This window comes from Phaenicophaeus curvirostris, chromosome 2 (genome assembly GCF_032191515.1).
Source record: "Phaenicophaeus curvirostris isolate KB17595 chromosome 2, BPBGC_Pcur_1.0, whole genome shotgun sequence".
Lineage (NCBI taxonomy): Eukaryota > Metazoa > Chordata > Aves > Cuculiformes > Cuculidae > Phaenicophaeus > Phaenicophaeus curvirostris.
Window position 1 is genome coordinate 36,791,007 of NC_091393.1, and position 17,824 is coordinate 36,808,830.

At 38.1% G+C, this 17,824-nt stretch overlaps 1 protein-coding gene across 1 annotated transcript in view; it reads left to right on the plus strand.

Moving 5' to 3' along the window:
- The window catches only part of SLC16A10 (solute carrier family 16 member 10), a 75,476-nt gene that overhangs the window by 48,311 nt on the left and 9,341 nt on the right, over positions 1-17,824 (plus strand). Inside the window, 1 exon segment of the mRNA XM_069850859.1 lies at positions 17,544-17,687. Coding sequence (XP_069706960.1) covers positions 17,544-17,687 — 144 coding nt within the window.

The window sequence follows — 17,824 nt, forward strand, 5'->3', positions numbered from 1 at the left end:
CGTACGTGTTTGTTAACGCTTGCAGAGAACTGAAGAACAAGGCTATGCATGCAGTTACACAGAACCTTTAAAATACATTTATTTAACAAAAAGCTTGTAATCTTTTGCTGATATGTTTGAGTGAATGCTTCTTGCTTCTAGACTGGACTAAAGCTGCTGGTCAACTTTTTTTGTATCTATTTTTTATTCTATATTTTTTTCTTTTTATAAAATGCTTTCACTCCACTTGATCTTTTACCCCATATCAGGTCGGCAAAAATTCTGATTGAGAAATACAATTCCAGTACATGAAAACAACTTGATCAAGACTGTTTCTAATAACATGTTTGATAACACTATAAAACTATTCCAATGTGTAGTTAGAATCTAATATTTTAAAGATTACCTTGAAATTATGGTAAGAGATTCAAATTCTAGTAGCCTTCCCTCCCCCGCCCCCCGAGAGATTCAGTGCAATCGTGAAGCTCAACTATAACATAAAATCCTCAATGGTAGTCAATTTGCTTTGTCTGCCACTTCTCTGAGGGGAAGCTTCACCAGTTCTTAGAAACTCCTTACTCATAAATTCTATTATCAAAACCCCTTCTGAAACTCACAAGTTCTTGATTTAATTTACTTGTCTCTACATAATCAATTTTGCTCTACAATTCCTTGGTCCTCCTGTAAACCACAGAAGAAAATCTTTTTACAAAATGTATAGTAAGCTCCCACTACTTTTAAATAAAACCATTCTACACAAGAGGCTTAGCTTTCATTCTGGGCTTTGCAGATATTTTGCAGATATTAAATGGAAAATAGCTTGAGGGTTTTTTTTTTCCTTTACTCTTTCAAAAAGCATCTAATTATTTTGATTCAGTTTTCTGTCCAAAATTTAATTTGGGTACCTTTCAATATACACCAGGAATCCATGGAGGAGTGGAGTACTACTTAACTTGCTATGTTCCCAGGACTCCCACAGTCTGAAATACAAAATGACTAAACCAAACTCTGATCAGTGAGTATGGTAGGGATGGTAAGAAACAGTATGAACTGGAATAAAACTTCGTTTCGTTATTTAGACTGATAAACTACTTAGGCACCATCGATGTCAGATTTCTGCTTGCTTATATATGTGGTCCATTAAGTACTATGTAAATGCTCACTAATCTTTCAGAAGCATACAAATAGTTTAATAAAATAATCCCTAGCTTTACTGATGCTGAAATAGAAAATTAAAACTTGAATTTCATAACCAGCAGTATTTCCACTTCCAGAACATATAGGATTTTTTCTAACCTTCAATCCTGGATATGTCATCAGGATTAAGATTTTAATACCTGCATGTCATATATTTAAGATCTTTAAATTATTTTCTATGTGATTACTGAGGATGGATGTATCCTCAACAGCAGTAATCTTTGTGACAGAACATGAGTTTGAATTGCTGGGTTGGAGGATGCAGTAGTAGGACTAAATATACTTGCTGCTTAGGGCTTTATGAATGAAGGTGAACCCACCATTTCTGTAATTACTCTACGTAAACCTAAGCTCATTTGAGAATTTAGGTCTGCTTTTGGAACTAAGCAAGCACATCAATCTAATTCAAATTTAATAACTTCAAAAACAAAGGAAAAACTTTTAAATTGAAAGAGGTATTCATTTTTATGAGAACATAAGTGAAGAGCCATAGCATTAATTGCTGGTGGGCAATGCTGTATGCTGGGGGGACTATTTAAAACCTTAGAAAGTCCCTGTGGATTTGAGGAAGCTAATAGATCAGTGTTTATGACGGAACAGCACTGATTCTGCTGTCCAACACAGATATTTCAATTGCAGTAGATAGCTCTGGACTTTTTTTTAACCTAGTTTTGTCTGCTTTTGATCAAACGTACATTTTTGTGTGCTGCCAGAAGTACATGAAAGTACGTAATTCCAGATAAGTCAAAGGCTATAAGCAATTTTTTTTGGTTTGTTTGTAGACTTACCAAATTTGAGATTACTTTCCTCAGCTTTTGAAAAGGAAAGTTACTATAGTTTGATTACTGCATTTTTAAAACTGTAGCAAGACTGGAAAAGGGATGTGATACTTGGACAAATGACAGCAACTGGTAGAATGGGATGCTGGTTGCAAGTGCCTTAAGAACTTCTTGTACATGGGTTCTCATGCCCACAAGTTTTCCCTTGGCCCTCAGGCCTGGTTCCTGTACTTATGAAGTCCCATTTTTCCTGTATGGAAAGGCAGTTTCTGCCAGTGTTGGGTGCACTTGACCATGTGATGAAACACAAAGTGCCACAGGCCCTGCTAGTTAGGATCATTGTGTGTCACCACTTGGGTCCATGGGAACTGGATGTTGTCGACTTGGTGTGCTCTAGTCACTGCACATCAGCTGCTCTGCTGGCTTGGCACAGCAGAGGAGCCCCTGAGGTCCCAGACAGGGCCTTCTGAGGCCAGCCGTGATTTCTGTTTGTCTCTGTTTTCTGAAGCATACTGGAAAGGAGGATGAATGTTGTGAAAGTTCTCCTAAGAAAAAAATAAAAGGTCACTTCATGCTTTGGAATAACAGAATTAGCCAGAACTTCACAAATGTAACCATCTGCACCATATTTGCTAGACAGAGTTAAAGCTGTTAAAACCAGAGAAAATGACTAGCTAATGAACTGGCCTCCAACTAAAACAAATCAACAAATTAATTATATTCCATGCCAGATAAGATTCATATCAAGGAGACTGCTAGTCTCTGTCTGGTAGATACCAGTGGCATGTGAAACAGCAATCATATTTCCTTTGGCTCTTGCGGGGGAGAACCAAAAAGGGAGAGCTTTTCTTATCCCGGTTTAGGTGGTTTGAAGCAGTAGGTATTCCATTCCATGTGATTTGGGCAACTGGGTTTGGAGAAATTCTGTAAATAGGCTTTAACTTAATTTACTGTACTTTTAGTATTAATTCAGATTGAAGAAGCGATGGTTCATAGGTTGACTAAATCAAATGGTTATTCCTGTAAATTTTAAATCCAGTCTAAATTGCAGTGTTGGAGAGTGTGTTTTGGGTTTTTTTTTTTTGTTTCTTTTTTTTTTTAATGACTCTCTAAAATGGGCAAATAGCCAAATAAACTAGTTAGTCCTTCTTAAAAATAACTTGGAAAGACTGTTCTTTGTTAAACTGACAGATTCTTTTTGTGGCTTCACATTTTAAACCTTAACAGACTATCTCACAAGGATATATTTGAAAGAATGTGTGCCTAGTTTGTGTGTCACTTCTTGTCCTGTGCTTATTCTGCTAATACCCAGTACTTCTGTTTTTTCAGGAATCACAGCCTAATGTTAAGCAGTTAGTGCTTTCTCTTACTCTTTAAAAAATGCACTTAATCAAGATCATAAGTCCTTAATTCTTATGAGCTTGTTACATCGATTATGTTAAAATGTGGTATAAGGTCACAGGTAGTTTAAAAGATATGCTGTTGGTTTTTGTTTTATTTAGCAAGGTGAGAAGAAGTAACTGCTTAAAATAGATCTTGTCAATGCTCGGTCTTTTCTAAGCAGTGTCTAAGGTCATTACCAAGTATGAGTTTAGGACTGTATCAGTTATGCCATTTACAAAAAACATGGCCCAGTCCTGTGGGCTGATGTAGCAATGTTCAGCCACTATGAGGAATACTAGTAGGACTATCATTTAAACTCTTTCTGTACATTGCTTTAGTCCTGTAGTAATTTGTCTTGGGGTATTAATAGTATCTTCTATAACTCAGTTTCAAATAAAGACATGGTTTGGTTTTACAGTTATGCTTATTAAATGCCTCTTGCTAATGCTAGGTCCTGTCTTATTTATAGTGTTTGACACTTTGCAGGACAAAAACCAGAAGTGAACAACTGAATAGTTGAACAAAATAGTGCAAATAGTTACTGTGTTTTACTAAAAAAAACCCAACCAACAACTGAATGGTAGACAATGCAATAAAAATATATGTATTCATAAAGTTTACCTTTCTAAGTCTAAATCTTTTTTTAATAATGAAAATACATACTCCTAAAGAATAGCCAGACTACTAAAAAATTAGGCTTATTGCTTAAATATGGTTTTAAGCTAGTATACATAGCTACCTATTAACTGATAAGCAATATGAAAGTTATTGTAACACTGACTGTACTCATAAGTGTTGCTGCCTATTTCTTAATTTACTGTGTAAATATGACATTTGATGCTTATCCACATTCATATTCCATCATGGATACATACTTGAATATGTAGAGATTTTTGGTTAGCAGTAGCTGTGTGGAGTGCATGTGTTCTGTGTCTGTGTGCTTCATGTTTAAGATATGAAAAAATGTGTGCCTGGCCACCAACAACTTCCTTGGGAGAATCTGTCTTCGGAGACAGATTTAGCTGCTGGATTTGTTCTCCTCACTAGGCAGATAGTGAAGATTCAGTCTCTCACTGCTTTCTGAATCAGCATTTATCAGGAATAGATTCAGTTGGACCTCTAAGGAATGGGGAAGTGAGACTGCAGCCTTAATGCTTGCAAAAATAAGTAGATAATGCCGCAGATTCTAGAAACTGCCACTTAAAAACAAAGCTTCACTTTGGACTCTGCTGTAAGATTCTCATCAACTGTATTGGAAAACAAAGTGCATTTCACAATGAAAAGAGGCTTCCAACCACCTTGCCAGCTAAAGGTACTCCAATAAGATATAGCAGCCCCAGAAACATTGTTAGTTACATACTCTTAGGCTTTACTGGCATCTTGCTTGAAAATGAGATTTGCAGGCTCTGTTGGTGAAATCCCTGTTCAGATTCTTGGAGAAACTTCGTCACTATGGAGTGTGAAGGTTTAGGCTCTAAATAAGCCTGGCTGCCAGCAGTGGATACAGTGTACCTATTTTTCACTCCAAAATAAAAATACGTAGAAGTGCTTATGCCCTCTGAGGGTGCTGTGCTTTGCTCTATGAAAATGAGGGATACACAGTGGAAGAATTCAGGGAGATTCCTTGCTTCCTGTGGTATTACATGTTGCATGAAGGCAGTAAGTTTAGCTGTCTTCTCTTTTTATAGACCTTAGGAATGGCTGGGAAGAAGTGGCAGTGATGACAAACATTCTTGTCAGGCCTGTAATTCCCTGCTCTGCTCAGTCCACAAACATAGTGTCAGATTGAGTGCCTTGCAGTGTTATCCTTTGGAGGCCCCTTAGCCCATTTTGAGCGTTTGAGTCAGCATTACCCAGCATACCTAGTCATCTTGGGCTCTTTCATCTGGATAGTTCTTCCAGTTCTTTTAATTTTCTGTTCATTACCTTCCATAGTCTTTCAGCTGTCCTTCCAATGTTATCTTCTAAAATAAGAAGATCCTAGGAAATAGGAAATTACTCGCATTCATCTCCAAAAAAGAATAGCTTTTGGAAGCCTGTTCATCTGCAAACTGAAGTTAAATGTAATTGAGAGAGTAGTTATTATGTCTTAACTTTCAGAATTAAACATTTTATTATATTACCACATGTGTGAAGTTCATTAGCTTGTGTTAGGTCAAAAACATTAACAATACCAGGGACCTTGTCATTTGAATTATTGATAGCTTTGAGGATTTGAACCCAGATATTTGAGGTAGCTGGGTAACCCTGACATATCTTCTCTACAGAAAATGTTTACTGGCAAAATATTTAGAGACCAAATCAAAGAGCTCAATGGGAGTTTTAAACCCTTGGCTGTCAAACCCTTTTCCCTTGGCATAATGAAGTGGTGGCCTCTGATTTCCACATTTGAAAGGGCGAACTTGTTTTGTGGTAGGTTCTAGAGTCTGTTCAGGCTTGCAGATCAAAACATAACAGTGAAAATGTGTATTGTGCTACATTCCAGGCTATGTCTGTGATCACACATGGGCTGCTGAAGGTTGGCATGTTCTGCAGATGCGTGTGTGTGTGTATGCATGTGTATGCATGCTCCTGCCTTCTTGAAAGGCAGGGGACCTCCTTTTGATATCCAGAGCAACTAGTTCAGTGGAGAAAGCTTACTGGTTTTAGTGATAGTGTCCTCAATGCAGACTGTCTTTCCGTACTCACAAATCTGTTCTCTAGACAATCTTTGGGCCTAAAGACAGCTATGGGAGATACTGCAACTGTATTTTCTGTTGTCACAGAGGAAGCTTATGGTCCTGGTATATAAGGAAAAGCTCTGAAGCAATGTATTTCAGATATATGTCATCAGAACAGATGATGGGCACTTAAAGGCTAAATCATTTAGACAGTCTGCTTCTCAGATGGAAGCTAAACTGCATTCACAATCTTCATCATCCTAAGACATGCATTTTTGTTTCTGGGAGGAGCATGGAGATGGCTGGAATTCTGTAAAGTACTTGTTAGTCATAACGTTTTAATGCGTACAAACAAACTAATCTTCTAGACAGCATCACGAAGTCAGACAGCTCAGATTAATATTAGTTTGTCTGTGTGGCTTACTCTATATCCTGATCTTCTGTTTGCTAGTTGGGAGTTGCTGGCTCTGGTGCTGTGCCCACGTTGTCTGTCCTTGGACAAAATATGTTTTTGTCTGCTGGTCTGTACTTTTATCTTTAGTTGGAACATACACTTTGTTTCTGTACTTTATCCAAGAGAAGTCTTTCTTTTTTTCACTTTAGAAGCAAGAAAAAGAACAGAAGGACTTGCTGATATAGAATATAGATAATCTGGGGTTTTGTTGCAGGATTTTGATATCCCCTCCCGACCCCATTCCACTCTGGTGCAGGATTCTTGCCTTCATATGATTTAACTGTTCTACAAATGATTTATCACTTTGGTCCACCTTCTTAAATTGAACCAGGATGATTTGTCCTTCAGCTCTGTTCTTTACCAGCCAGCTATTTTGACTTGTCTCTTGCCATTTCTCTCTCTGTATCAGTGTATTGTTTTTTCTAATAAGAGATCAGATTCTACTCTGCAAATTCAGTGTTTGAACCTTTGCCCCCTAGAACCTGTGCCAATAAAAGCTGTCTTCCTGTGCAACCGGCTTAGAGGAATGAAGAGCCAAGCTCTCAAGAGATCCTCTGTAGCCAGTTTTAGGAATTTATCTGAAATTCTTGCTATGTGCTTTTAAAACGGTATTCACTTCCATGTGCTCACTTTCCAAAATGCCTTATTTATTCAGGACAAACCAATCTTTCTGTTCTACTCATTCAGAAAAATAGCCATTTCCCACTTGTAAACTCTATCCTTCCCAAGCAAAAGCTTTAGAATCATAGAATAACCAGGTTGGAAGAGACCCACCGGATCATCGAGTCCAACCATTCCTATCAAACACTAAACCATGCCCCTTAGCACCTCGTCCAACCCGTGCCTTAAACACCTCCAGGGAAGGTGATTCAACCACCTCTCTGGGCAGCCTGTTCCAGTGCCCAATGACCCTTTCTGTGAAAAATTTTTTCCTAATGTCCAGCCTAAACCTCCCCTGGCGGAGCTTGAGGCCATTCCCTCTTGTCCTGTCCCCTGTCACTTGGGAGAAGAGGCCAGCACCCTCCTCTCCACAACCTCCTTTCAGGTAGTTATAGAGAGCAATGAGGTCTCCCCTCAGCCTCCTCTTCTCCAGGCTAAACAACCCCAGCTCTCTCAGCCGCTCCTCATAAGGCCTGTTCTCCAGCCCCTTCACCAGCTTCGTTGCTCTTCTCTGGACTCGCTCCAGAGCCTCAACATCCTTCTTGTGGTGAGGAGCCCAGAACTGAACACAGTATTCAAGGAGCAGTCTCACCAGTGCCGAGTAAATGTAGGTCAATTAGAGTTGTTACACTGGAAAATATGAAGGGTATGGAAATCACCCTAGGTTCTCTAAGCAGATCTGAGCTGCTGTATCAGGACAAGCCATAGGATAGTCAGGATGAATCTCATTGTGGTAGTGGATGTTCTGTGCAACAAGACCCTAGTCATCATCCAAAAATATTGCTTACAAATATTTTTGTAACTCTTCAAGCCTCCCCTACTGTTCCGTAAACATTGTCAGGTGTGTCATCTCTAGAGTCCTTGTTTGAGAAACCAGCGTTTAAGTTGCTGTCCTTGCAAGAGTGGTCATCTGCACATAGACAGTGTTGTTGCTTTGTGCTTTCTGCAGTAGGACACACATCTGCTCAAGGAGCTGTAGTAGGAAGCAGTTACATACCTTGCAATAGGTGAAGCTCTTCAGGTTGTGCATTCTGTGTGCACAGTCCTAGTCTTGCACCTCGCTCCTTCCTTTAAGTTCTATGCCCTTGGATTCCACAGCAGAGAGAAATAGAAGCACAGACAAAAATGCTGTACTTTGTGTCTGAATGCAAAGCGTGATGGAAACTGTGATGTACACTCTATGAACTCTAGTAACCAAAAATCTCGACTTAAACATATGAAACATGCATATCCTCGGTAAAGTGCTGACATATGGGACATCCTGAAGAAATTCAGTTCTTGTAAGGTAAGAACTGTCTTTGTTTTGTGAACCACTTGTGTAACGTCATAAACTTGCTACTTTTGAAGTGTTGTGTAAAACAGTGTTTAATAACTAATTGGTATGTCTGGATTTTTTTACACGAACTGTGAAAAATCATCCTCTGTTACTACATTTGCTTGCTTTTATTGGCTGCTGTTCAAGAAACCCATTCATTTCTTCAGATCTCCTATATCGGTCGTTTGTCTGAAGTCTACTACATCTTTGATTTCTCAGAATCTGCTGTCAGTCTGTTTTTTAATGGTAGGATAGTATCTTAAATTACGTTCAGTGCTAACAGATAACTGTGTCGAACAGGTAGTTCTTTATACTGTAGATAATCTAAAAAAATTAAAACTATAGATGTAGCTGACAATTTTAGCACTATTAGCTTTCTTATCCCTTTAATCTACCATATTTGTCTCCAACAGAAGACTAATGAAGCACTGGTTTTGTAAAGGTCCAATGTTGTTATTAAGCAGATATCTTTGACAATCCCATTCTTCAGTGGCTCCTCATGCTTTACTTGCTTTTCTAATCTTTGCATTTATCTCCCTTCAGATCTCAACATCTGCTGCAGTTTGACTGCTCAGGTTAGTGAATTTTTCCCCCTTTATCCACTTCTGTATTTATCCTGTGCACCTGTTTCTTTCCTGGTGTTCCTTAATGTTGATCTGGCAGTATTTATTCTTGGCTAGATTGTTCACTTTTGATATTGCAGTGGGTATTAGGAAAAGAAATAATTTCCTACATTGTAATTGTTGTGAAAGCATATTTAAACCATAGTTTGCAAATAAGTAATGGAGAAGAATAAAAAGTATAAGTACAGAAAGTGTAGAAACTGAAAAGAATAAAACATGTTTTCTGGGTTTTTTTGGAAGCAAAACTAGAAGGAAGTTTGCAAAAATAAATTTGGTTAGCGGGTATACTCAGGTACAAACAATAAGATGATGCTTAAGGATAGGACCAAAGCAGTTTTCCTCAGCTCTGTGCAACACTAGCAGCAGATTGAAAGATCTGAGTTATATTTTGATTTCCTTTGTCTTGGCCTCTAACGGCACGCTAGTTAATGTACTCTTGCATAATACAGAGTATTCCAATAGCAAACAGAACATACAGTTTGAAGTCAGATTAAACTGTATTCTCCTTTTTTAAAGGTTATTTTAATGGTAAATCAGCACCCTGTCTTTGGATTCTTGAAGTATCTTGACCTGAACTAAACTTTCCAAGCTTCACAAGTGCCCAGGAGCTTGAGGTCACAGTTGACTTTTTTTCCCCGCTATCCTCACACAGCATAAATAAAACTAATAACCAAAATTAAGTGAAGCGCCTTCCTTCACTCATACAGACCAGTTTTTCTGTCTAGTTTCTACTCTAAGAAGTGCTGCACAGAAACTCTGCTTTTTAAGTCCTGTTCAGACTTGTGAATTTTTTTACCTGTATTTTGAATTTTCCTTTGAGGAAATCCTGGAGACTACCTCTTTCCCTCTGATTGCCAGTAATTGTCAAGCTGTGAGCTATTTTCCAGGTTCTTTTCTGATGCTTGAGTTAAAATTTGTCATTACCACTGAGCAGAATATTTCCTAGGAAAAGAGTGAGGTGGTTTTGGATTACCCCACGCAGGAAAGTAAACTGAACATTAATGTCTGTATCCTGAGTGAGAGCTGTATCTCTGTATAGGGATGATAGACTATCAATGTCATCTTTTCATTGTGCTTTAAATGAAGATATGACTGCTTGACTCAGTTTCTCTGGGCCCTGATCTGGTAGAGACTTTACAGTGCATTTGGGACTTCCATCTAGAACTGACTTTTGCAAGAGCTTTCTGCTGTTTCCCACTAGAATGAGACAGGCACAACACAGCGCTCTGAAAGCTGAGGTGATTATGACTGTCTCCACAAAGAAATCTCTAATGTTGAAGTCTTATGGATGCTGTCAGAATTACGTGGCAGCTGACTAAAGGTTTGAGGATACATGTTTTATTTTACTCACCTGATTCCTGTGGTTTTAGGAGTTTGGTCTGGAGGGACCCGATAAAAGTAGCACAAGCTCTTTTGTGAAAGAAGAAAGTTAGCCTCTCTTGGAAGATAACATTAGCGTTGTAACACATAGATGAATTAATCCCTATTTTACTAACCAGTTAACTCCAAATTAGTTGCTTATCATGTTTTTCTTTGAGATAGGCAAGAAATACAATCTTTATGATCGTAAATTTTAGGAGGCACTGTAATAAGCTGCTTTCTTTTCACAAAAATGAGTCTTGCAACCTTGTCTGGTAATCTTAGCGCTAATTCTTCTGATGAGTTGAAAAATATATTTATCAGCATCATTTTGTAAAATGGAAACCCATCCTTTTACAAGAGCTTTTTGTTCCTGGCTAACTACTTTCATGGATGCAAGAATCCACTTATTTTCCTTCCGGTCTTAGTCCAGCTTCCAGTGTTTCTCTTTGTCGTCTTCCTGTGTGAGCAGCATGAGCTTTTTCCTGATAATTTTTGCAGTGTGGTAAATTCCAGAGGCCTTGAATCAGTCTCGTGGCTGTCTTAGAAAGTATTTTTCAGGCTCAGAGATACTCAACTCACTTGAATAGTCAAACTAAAGGTAAGAAACTTCTCCAGAGAGCAATGTGGTGCATCAGGATCAGGTTCTGAACTGTCTCTCAAAGAACCTATCTCTTTTTTTTTTTTTTTTCTTTTAAATCATTTATGAAGGCTACTTGGCTAAAGTAAACATCTTCAGATCAGCAGTGAGAAGGCGTCGTTTTGTGATGTGTAAATGCTGTAGCTAACACAATATTCCAGTAAAGGTCTTGCTTGTTGCATTATAGTGGTATTAGCATGTCCCTTTTTCCACTTAGTACTTTAATTGGTTAATACACTGTCCTCCTGTATAGTCAACTGCAAGCTTACCTTCAGCTTTGCTGAACTGGATTGACAGAGGCTAAATGTACGCTTTCTGTAAAATGTATGCAATTAATATTTCCAGCAATGTCTAATTTAGGCAGAAGTAGCGAAGGAAATTAGGCATTTAACTGAAGTAACTGTAACTACTAACAGCTTTTATTTTTAGCAAAAATTACTTTTGTTAGCATATCTTTTCACTTATTTCTGGACAAGTAGCATATGCTGTTACCCACCCTTCTTGGTACTCTTCTAGTAAATGCCACAATGATTTCAAAATAATTACTTACATTATGCTTGTAAAACTTAAATGGTCATGTATTATACAGATTGCTTCCTTCAGTCATAAGGTTACTTGTAATCAAATGTACAGCAGAGTTTTACCAAGCTAGAACTTAAAAAAAAAATTGTTATAGTACTCAATAAGTATATATTTGTGACTATACTGAAACATCCATCAAATTTCTTCATGATTCATAGAAAATAAGACTGGAGGGATTCCAATTCTTTATCCAATTTACCCAGTTTTTTAAGTACAAACTTACTTTGGTAAAGGACCTTTTAAAATATTTCTCTGAATCTTTTTTCATGAGTCATGCTTATCAAATTTCTGCTTATTGCCAGATCTTTTTTTGGTTCTGTTCACATGGCCCTTGTCCTCAATCAGTGATGTTCAAAATAGGACATAATTCATCTGAGGCCTTCCTGATACTAAGCAGTATGTGAAGGTCACATCGTGTCATGAATTGATATAATCTATTACTTTTGCAATATGATGACATAATTAGAACATGCTGAAGTTTAATCTGCTAACCCTTCAGCTGCCTTTCTAGAGAGCTGTTGCCACGTCGTTCTTCCATGTTGTATTCATGCATCTGATTTTTTACTTCATGAAGTATTTTTTAAATATTATTTACCTCAATCTTTTAATGGAAATTAATTGTATTTATTTCCCACTGTTGACCTAAATGCTGCTTGAAAAGATAATTTTGAATTCCAGTCTTTTACATTGGAATGCCTGCAATACTCATCACTTGAGTACTTCTATTTCATAGAGAATGTCTGTTCATATCACTAATGGAAATGTTAAATAGTGGTAAATTTGGGCAGTTTTTAATGGAGTCTTTTTTTGCATCTTCAGTTTTGCAATGAACCTCTAATTAACTACTCTCTAATACAGCTTTCCCAAACTTTTGAACATCCCTCTTTACAGTTGGTCCATTTAAGTCATGTATTCCAAACTGGCTTGTGAGAATCTTTTAAGTTTGAGAGAATTTCAAAATGCTGGCCAAGGTCAAGATTTGTTACATCTGCCGTTTCCTCTGTCAAGGTTTTCTGGCTACTGTGTTAGAGATAAACTAGGGTTGCTTGCCTTTTTTCCCCCAAATCTATGTTGATCCTTAGTTTATGATGTTACCTGTTAGATGTTTACGACTAGTTCTGGTTTTGTTTCTCTTTCTGCTGTTATTCTGGAAATTCAAGTTAATGTGATTGACCTGTAGCTCTTTAGGACTTGGGCTAGTTGAGTTTTGAGAGTAAGATAGGCCCAGGAAACGCTGCTTTGAGCTACAGGGACAGATAGAACTAAGACTGTAAGTTGTGCATTGTAGTCACAAATGAGAAGCAATTTAAAAAATGTTTGAAAAGGGTACATTATTTGACAATGTAACTCTCAGTCCTCACCTGTATGTAACATTTCAGTTCTTGTGTATCCCTGGCTTTATTCCTCATCCTTGTTCTCAGTAACTTGAGCTTCCTTAGATACGTGTGTTCTTTACCTGTTTTGCTGCTGTCACCCATGCCACACCAATCCACCAGTATTGTTATGCCTATTTCCTTGTGCTGTCTTTTGTGGCTCCAAGGGGATCCAGTCTCTACTGTCATCTCCAGGACCTACTAGTGGGGGATAAGACCTGAAAACATCCTGAGAGATGATGTGGAGTGGAAGAGCAGGAGTCAAGCAGCTTGTTCAGGCATGTGGTTGACTTGTTCACCGAAGGAAGGCTGCTGATGGTACTAACAATACAGAATGAGCTGCACATCGTCAGTAAGGCTGTTCTTTTCCTCAGGAGATGTGTATGAAATAAACCTAAGTTTTTAGTGTTCTGAAATTTGGAAGATCCAATTGTTAGTCTTGAAGATAAGCACCAGTATAATTTTTCTACCTATGTCCACTCCATTTGTGTCCTGTCAGTTGCTAATACCCTTACTCAGATTTGGTTTATTTTTATCTTGCCTGTCTTGCATTTAGAGCTTGGAAAAAAATCTGAGGGATGGAATGGCAGGGCCATCATGTCTTCTAGTGATACTGAATGGGTATTTGAAAGCCCCATCAGATCAATAGCTTATGAAGGTATTGCCATGCCTAGACTGATGGCTAAGTCTCATACATTATATATCTGGATTTAAAATCATTGCATGGCTAAGGAGGCAAATGAGTACTGAAAAGGCCCACTATTAAAGCTGTTCTGGATCTTAGAAGTGCTTATGCCTCAGGGAAGACTCTGTGCCATGAGCCCTATGATAGATTCAGGCTCCATTCATAGTTTTTTCTGTAAGGTTATATTTCAGACTTGTCTGACACCACATGCATCTTTGTAACTTACAGGCGTAGCTCACCCCTTTGCATTCCAAGGAAGCATAGTTTTGCCTGTATTTCTATAGAACTTAGGCATTTCTGGAAAGTGTGAAGAATGAGAAGTTTGTGTAGGCTATTGTTTTTCTGTCTGGGAAAGAAAAATCGAAACCAAAAGAAACTCCATCAGCTCTTTCAGAAAACTGCTAACTGGGAGCAGTTAGGAATAGCATCTCGAATTTACAAATGGGACAGGTAGTACCCTGTAAAGGTTTCCTTTTTTCATTCAGAACCAGTGCAAGGGTAATATCAGACTTCAGGAATTACATCAGGACTTGAAAATGCTGGGGTTTATGTGCTCAAACTTTTCTAGGTTATATATTGCTGTTGGCTATCTTATCTTATTTTGTGAGAAAAATTGCATTACATTTAGCCTACTAAAGTTTTACTTGACTGGGAATTCCCAAAATGGAATATACACAGGAGGAAAGCAGTTGACAGAAAAAAATCTCTTACTACTTCATTACTGCTTCTTTCAGATTCAGCTTATTTGTGTTTAGAAAAAGGAACTGGAGCTATACTCAGATTGCTCTCTCTAGCTTTGATTCAATGCATGAGTATAGCCAAAAGATTTTGGCCAATCTGGGCCTTGGTTGGATGGGGAGAGGTTACCTGAGACAGTATATCTGAAAGCAGGCTAGCCACTACCAAGTGGCTGATCTTTCTTCTAGTCTTTCTCCTAACAGTAATGAGAATTTGGACACTATGATGTCTTGTTGTATGTTACCCTGGTAACAGAGAGCAAGCATGTAACTTAAAATGCTGGTGCTAGGGATGCATTCAGTTATATTGTCCACTGTCTGTTTTGATTTGGGAAATGAGGATATCTTATTTAAGCCATACAACTCTGGAAAATCTTGTACTGCTTGTCTCAGCCAAAATTACAGGCCTTTTCTACATTTGAGAAAATCAGACCTGCAATTCAGCATACACGCAGTTCAGGGCAAAGAGCCAGCTACACTGCTGAGAACAGGCAAAAGCCATAGGGAAATGCTCTGGCCTTCGATGTATCTGCTTTATGCCTGGGTCCCCATTTGACTGCAGTAGATAATGCCTGAAGAATCATATTGATTACAGCTTGTGTAGTTCTGCATTAATGCATGAGATGCTGCCTGAGAAGGTTCACAACCCCATAATGGGATTTTTGAGTATTCTGTCAGCTGAAAATTTGTGAAAATCTGAATCCTGTTTGAGCTATTTCATCATAAATTACTTCAGTTACAAGAAATGTCTATAAGTCCATAACGAACTAGTGCTTATAGTAAGGAATTAATCCTGAATATATTTAGATACTCTGTTAACAATACTGCTGTTACTTGCAGCTTATTTAGTGACCGTATCACTGAAGACTGAGTATGCTGTTGAGGTTGAGAGCATCAGCTCTGAGATCTGACCAAGTTGCTCAGGGCTTTGTGCACTTCCATCTGGAACACGTACAAGGAAGGAGACTCTCTGAGCAGCTTGTGCCACTGCCTCCCTAGCAGAAAAATTTCTCCTTACGTCTAGTTGGAAGCTCTCTTTAAAGTTATGGTGCGCTTAAGATGAGTGAAAGCTAAAAAAATTATAAATACTATCTATTTATTTATTTGAAGATTGAGATGAGTAGTGGTTATTTTCCTACCTGCAGAGTTGACGGAATCCAGTATTTACCCCCCCCATTCATCAAAAAGGGGACAGCATTTCACCCTCAAAGCCCTGCTTTGAGAAATCTAGTTACTCAGTTGCAGATGCAGGGTTAATAGTTATCTAGATCTAGTGTTTTATCTTACCTCTTGAAAAGCTTCCTGGGAGCGGATGAACCAGGTCACCTAATTAAACAAGCTAGAGGCTGCAGAAACATGGAGTGGAACACGTGACAAGAATGGCAGAAAATACCTTGGCTTCTCTTGCTGGCTGGGTCAGCAGGTGTTGACAGGAACATAAAGGTAGTGTTGGGAAAACTGTCAGCCTTTCCTCTTCTCACCTTTGACAGAAAGAAATATGACTATCTTTCATGTGTATATATCATTCGAGAAGAAAAATTTCACCAGCTTCTGTTCCCAAATGTGTCATAAAAAGCAGAGAAAAAAAGCTTCAAAAGTAGAAAGAGCAAGCATCTGTGTTCAATTGAAGTTAAGAAGTTATTATTCAAAACCAAAACCACTAACCCTTATTTTTTTCTTTTCTGACAAAACCAAATTATATGGGACAAATTTAATATTAGATTTAATGGTTTTTGTGATATGTAAACAAAACCCCATTGATTTTATACTTAACAAAATCACCATCACTCAGCAAATCCTGTTTATGTTAAGGGGAAAGAAGGCTTCTGCTTGTGTATTAATGCTTTGGCAGGAAAGACTCCTGACTATTTTGCTATGAAAGTATTTCCACTCAGCTTTTCCATTTTATAGATAGGAAAAGACAGCTTCTCTAGCTTGAAGTGATATTGCATAATTGGAATTAATAACAAACTGATGTGCAGCTTCTGCTATCCAGGTCTGTCTGCCTGTGGTCATGTTGTCGCAAAAGGTTTTACTACGTCTTTACTTAAAATAAGTTTCTTCTGTCTGCTTCTTCACACTTCTGAGTCCTTACAGTTTCTTGTTTGGAACTAGTTTATAAGCACAGAGATTGTGGCACTATGCAAATAATTTCTGCATCTCCCAGTGCTCACTTTGGCCTATTTGGTACTGCCAAGTGTGTTTCAAAAAACTATCGTGCAAAAACCTTTCTTACGGGTAACTTTTGGTGTTTGTGGTTCATTTTAAAATATACCGTAGAACCAGAAAGTATACAAAACCCTCAAGCTTTTTATTTGGTGTATTTTTTTTTTCAATATGACTTGAAGAGTTCAAATTCCTGGCACTGATAGTTCATCACATTGTAGTTCTCCTGCTGTCGAATCCTCAGTTGATTCAGTTCTTCAGGTTGAAATGGCTGAGAAATCATTCTCAATATTCATTGCTATTGTAGCTGCACCCTCTCCTGGAAGTGTCTGCTGTTGTGTTGGATACTGCAGGTGGTTCCTGCTCTTCTTCTTTGTTGCCCCTGGGTGTCATGATGATCTTGGATCTTACGATGAGGCAGGCTGGAAGGGCCATTGCTCATGCGGTCTGGCCTCCAGCTCTCTGCCCTTCTGCTTCTTGTATCGCGTATCTCTGTCTTCATGTACAGCACAGTGCTGCAGTGAAACCCATTGATCCTACGGTACCTTCAGACCTGAGAGCATGCCCTGGCCAGTGAAGCAACTGGTTCTAGATACCTTTGTGGATTCTGCATTGTTAAACCTATGACTAGTAAATTAAATGTGTTTGGGGAGAACACTTGTGGATTCTTTTCAGTTTTCTTGTTGTTGGAAGCAGCCTTGTGTTTTCTTGAATTCTTTAATTATGAATAAAGCAACAATATATTTTCAGATTGTTTTTATTGTTTTGTACTTAATACTGATAGACCAGTGCAAAATTTTTTCTAAGATCTATAAAAGCAGGGTAGGTTAGTTGACCATTTGTAGCCATACTTGTCAGAGATTCACAGATTATTTAACTCAAGTTTTCTAAGGTTTAACTTCCTTATAAATTCTAAAGCTAGTTTATTTTCTCAACCCTCTCTTTAAACAGATGAAGCACGTAAAAGACAGATTTGGTGACAGCATGCCAGAAGAAGTGCTTCTGCTGTGTCTGGGCATTACTTCAGGAGTTGGCAGATTGGTCTTTGGCAGAGTTGCAGATTATATTCCTGGTGCAAAAAAAGTTTATTTACAGGTATGTTTTCACATGGCTCTGAAGAAATATGCAAACAATATACTGAAAGCTTTCATTGTAGATGCCATTAAGTAAGCAGAATTAACTGGAAATTCAAATTTGAGAAATTTCAAAACTTTAGGAATCTTAATGTATGG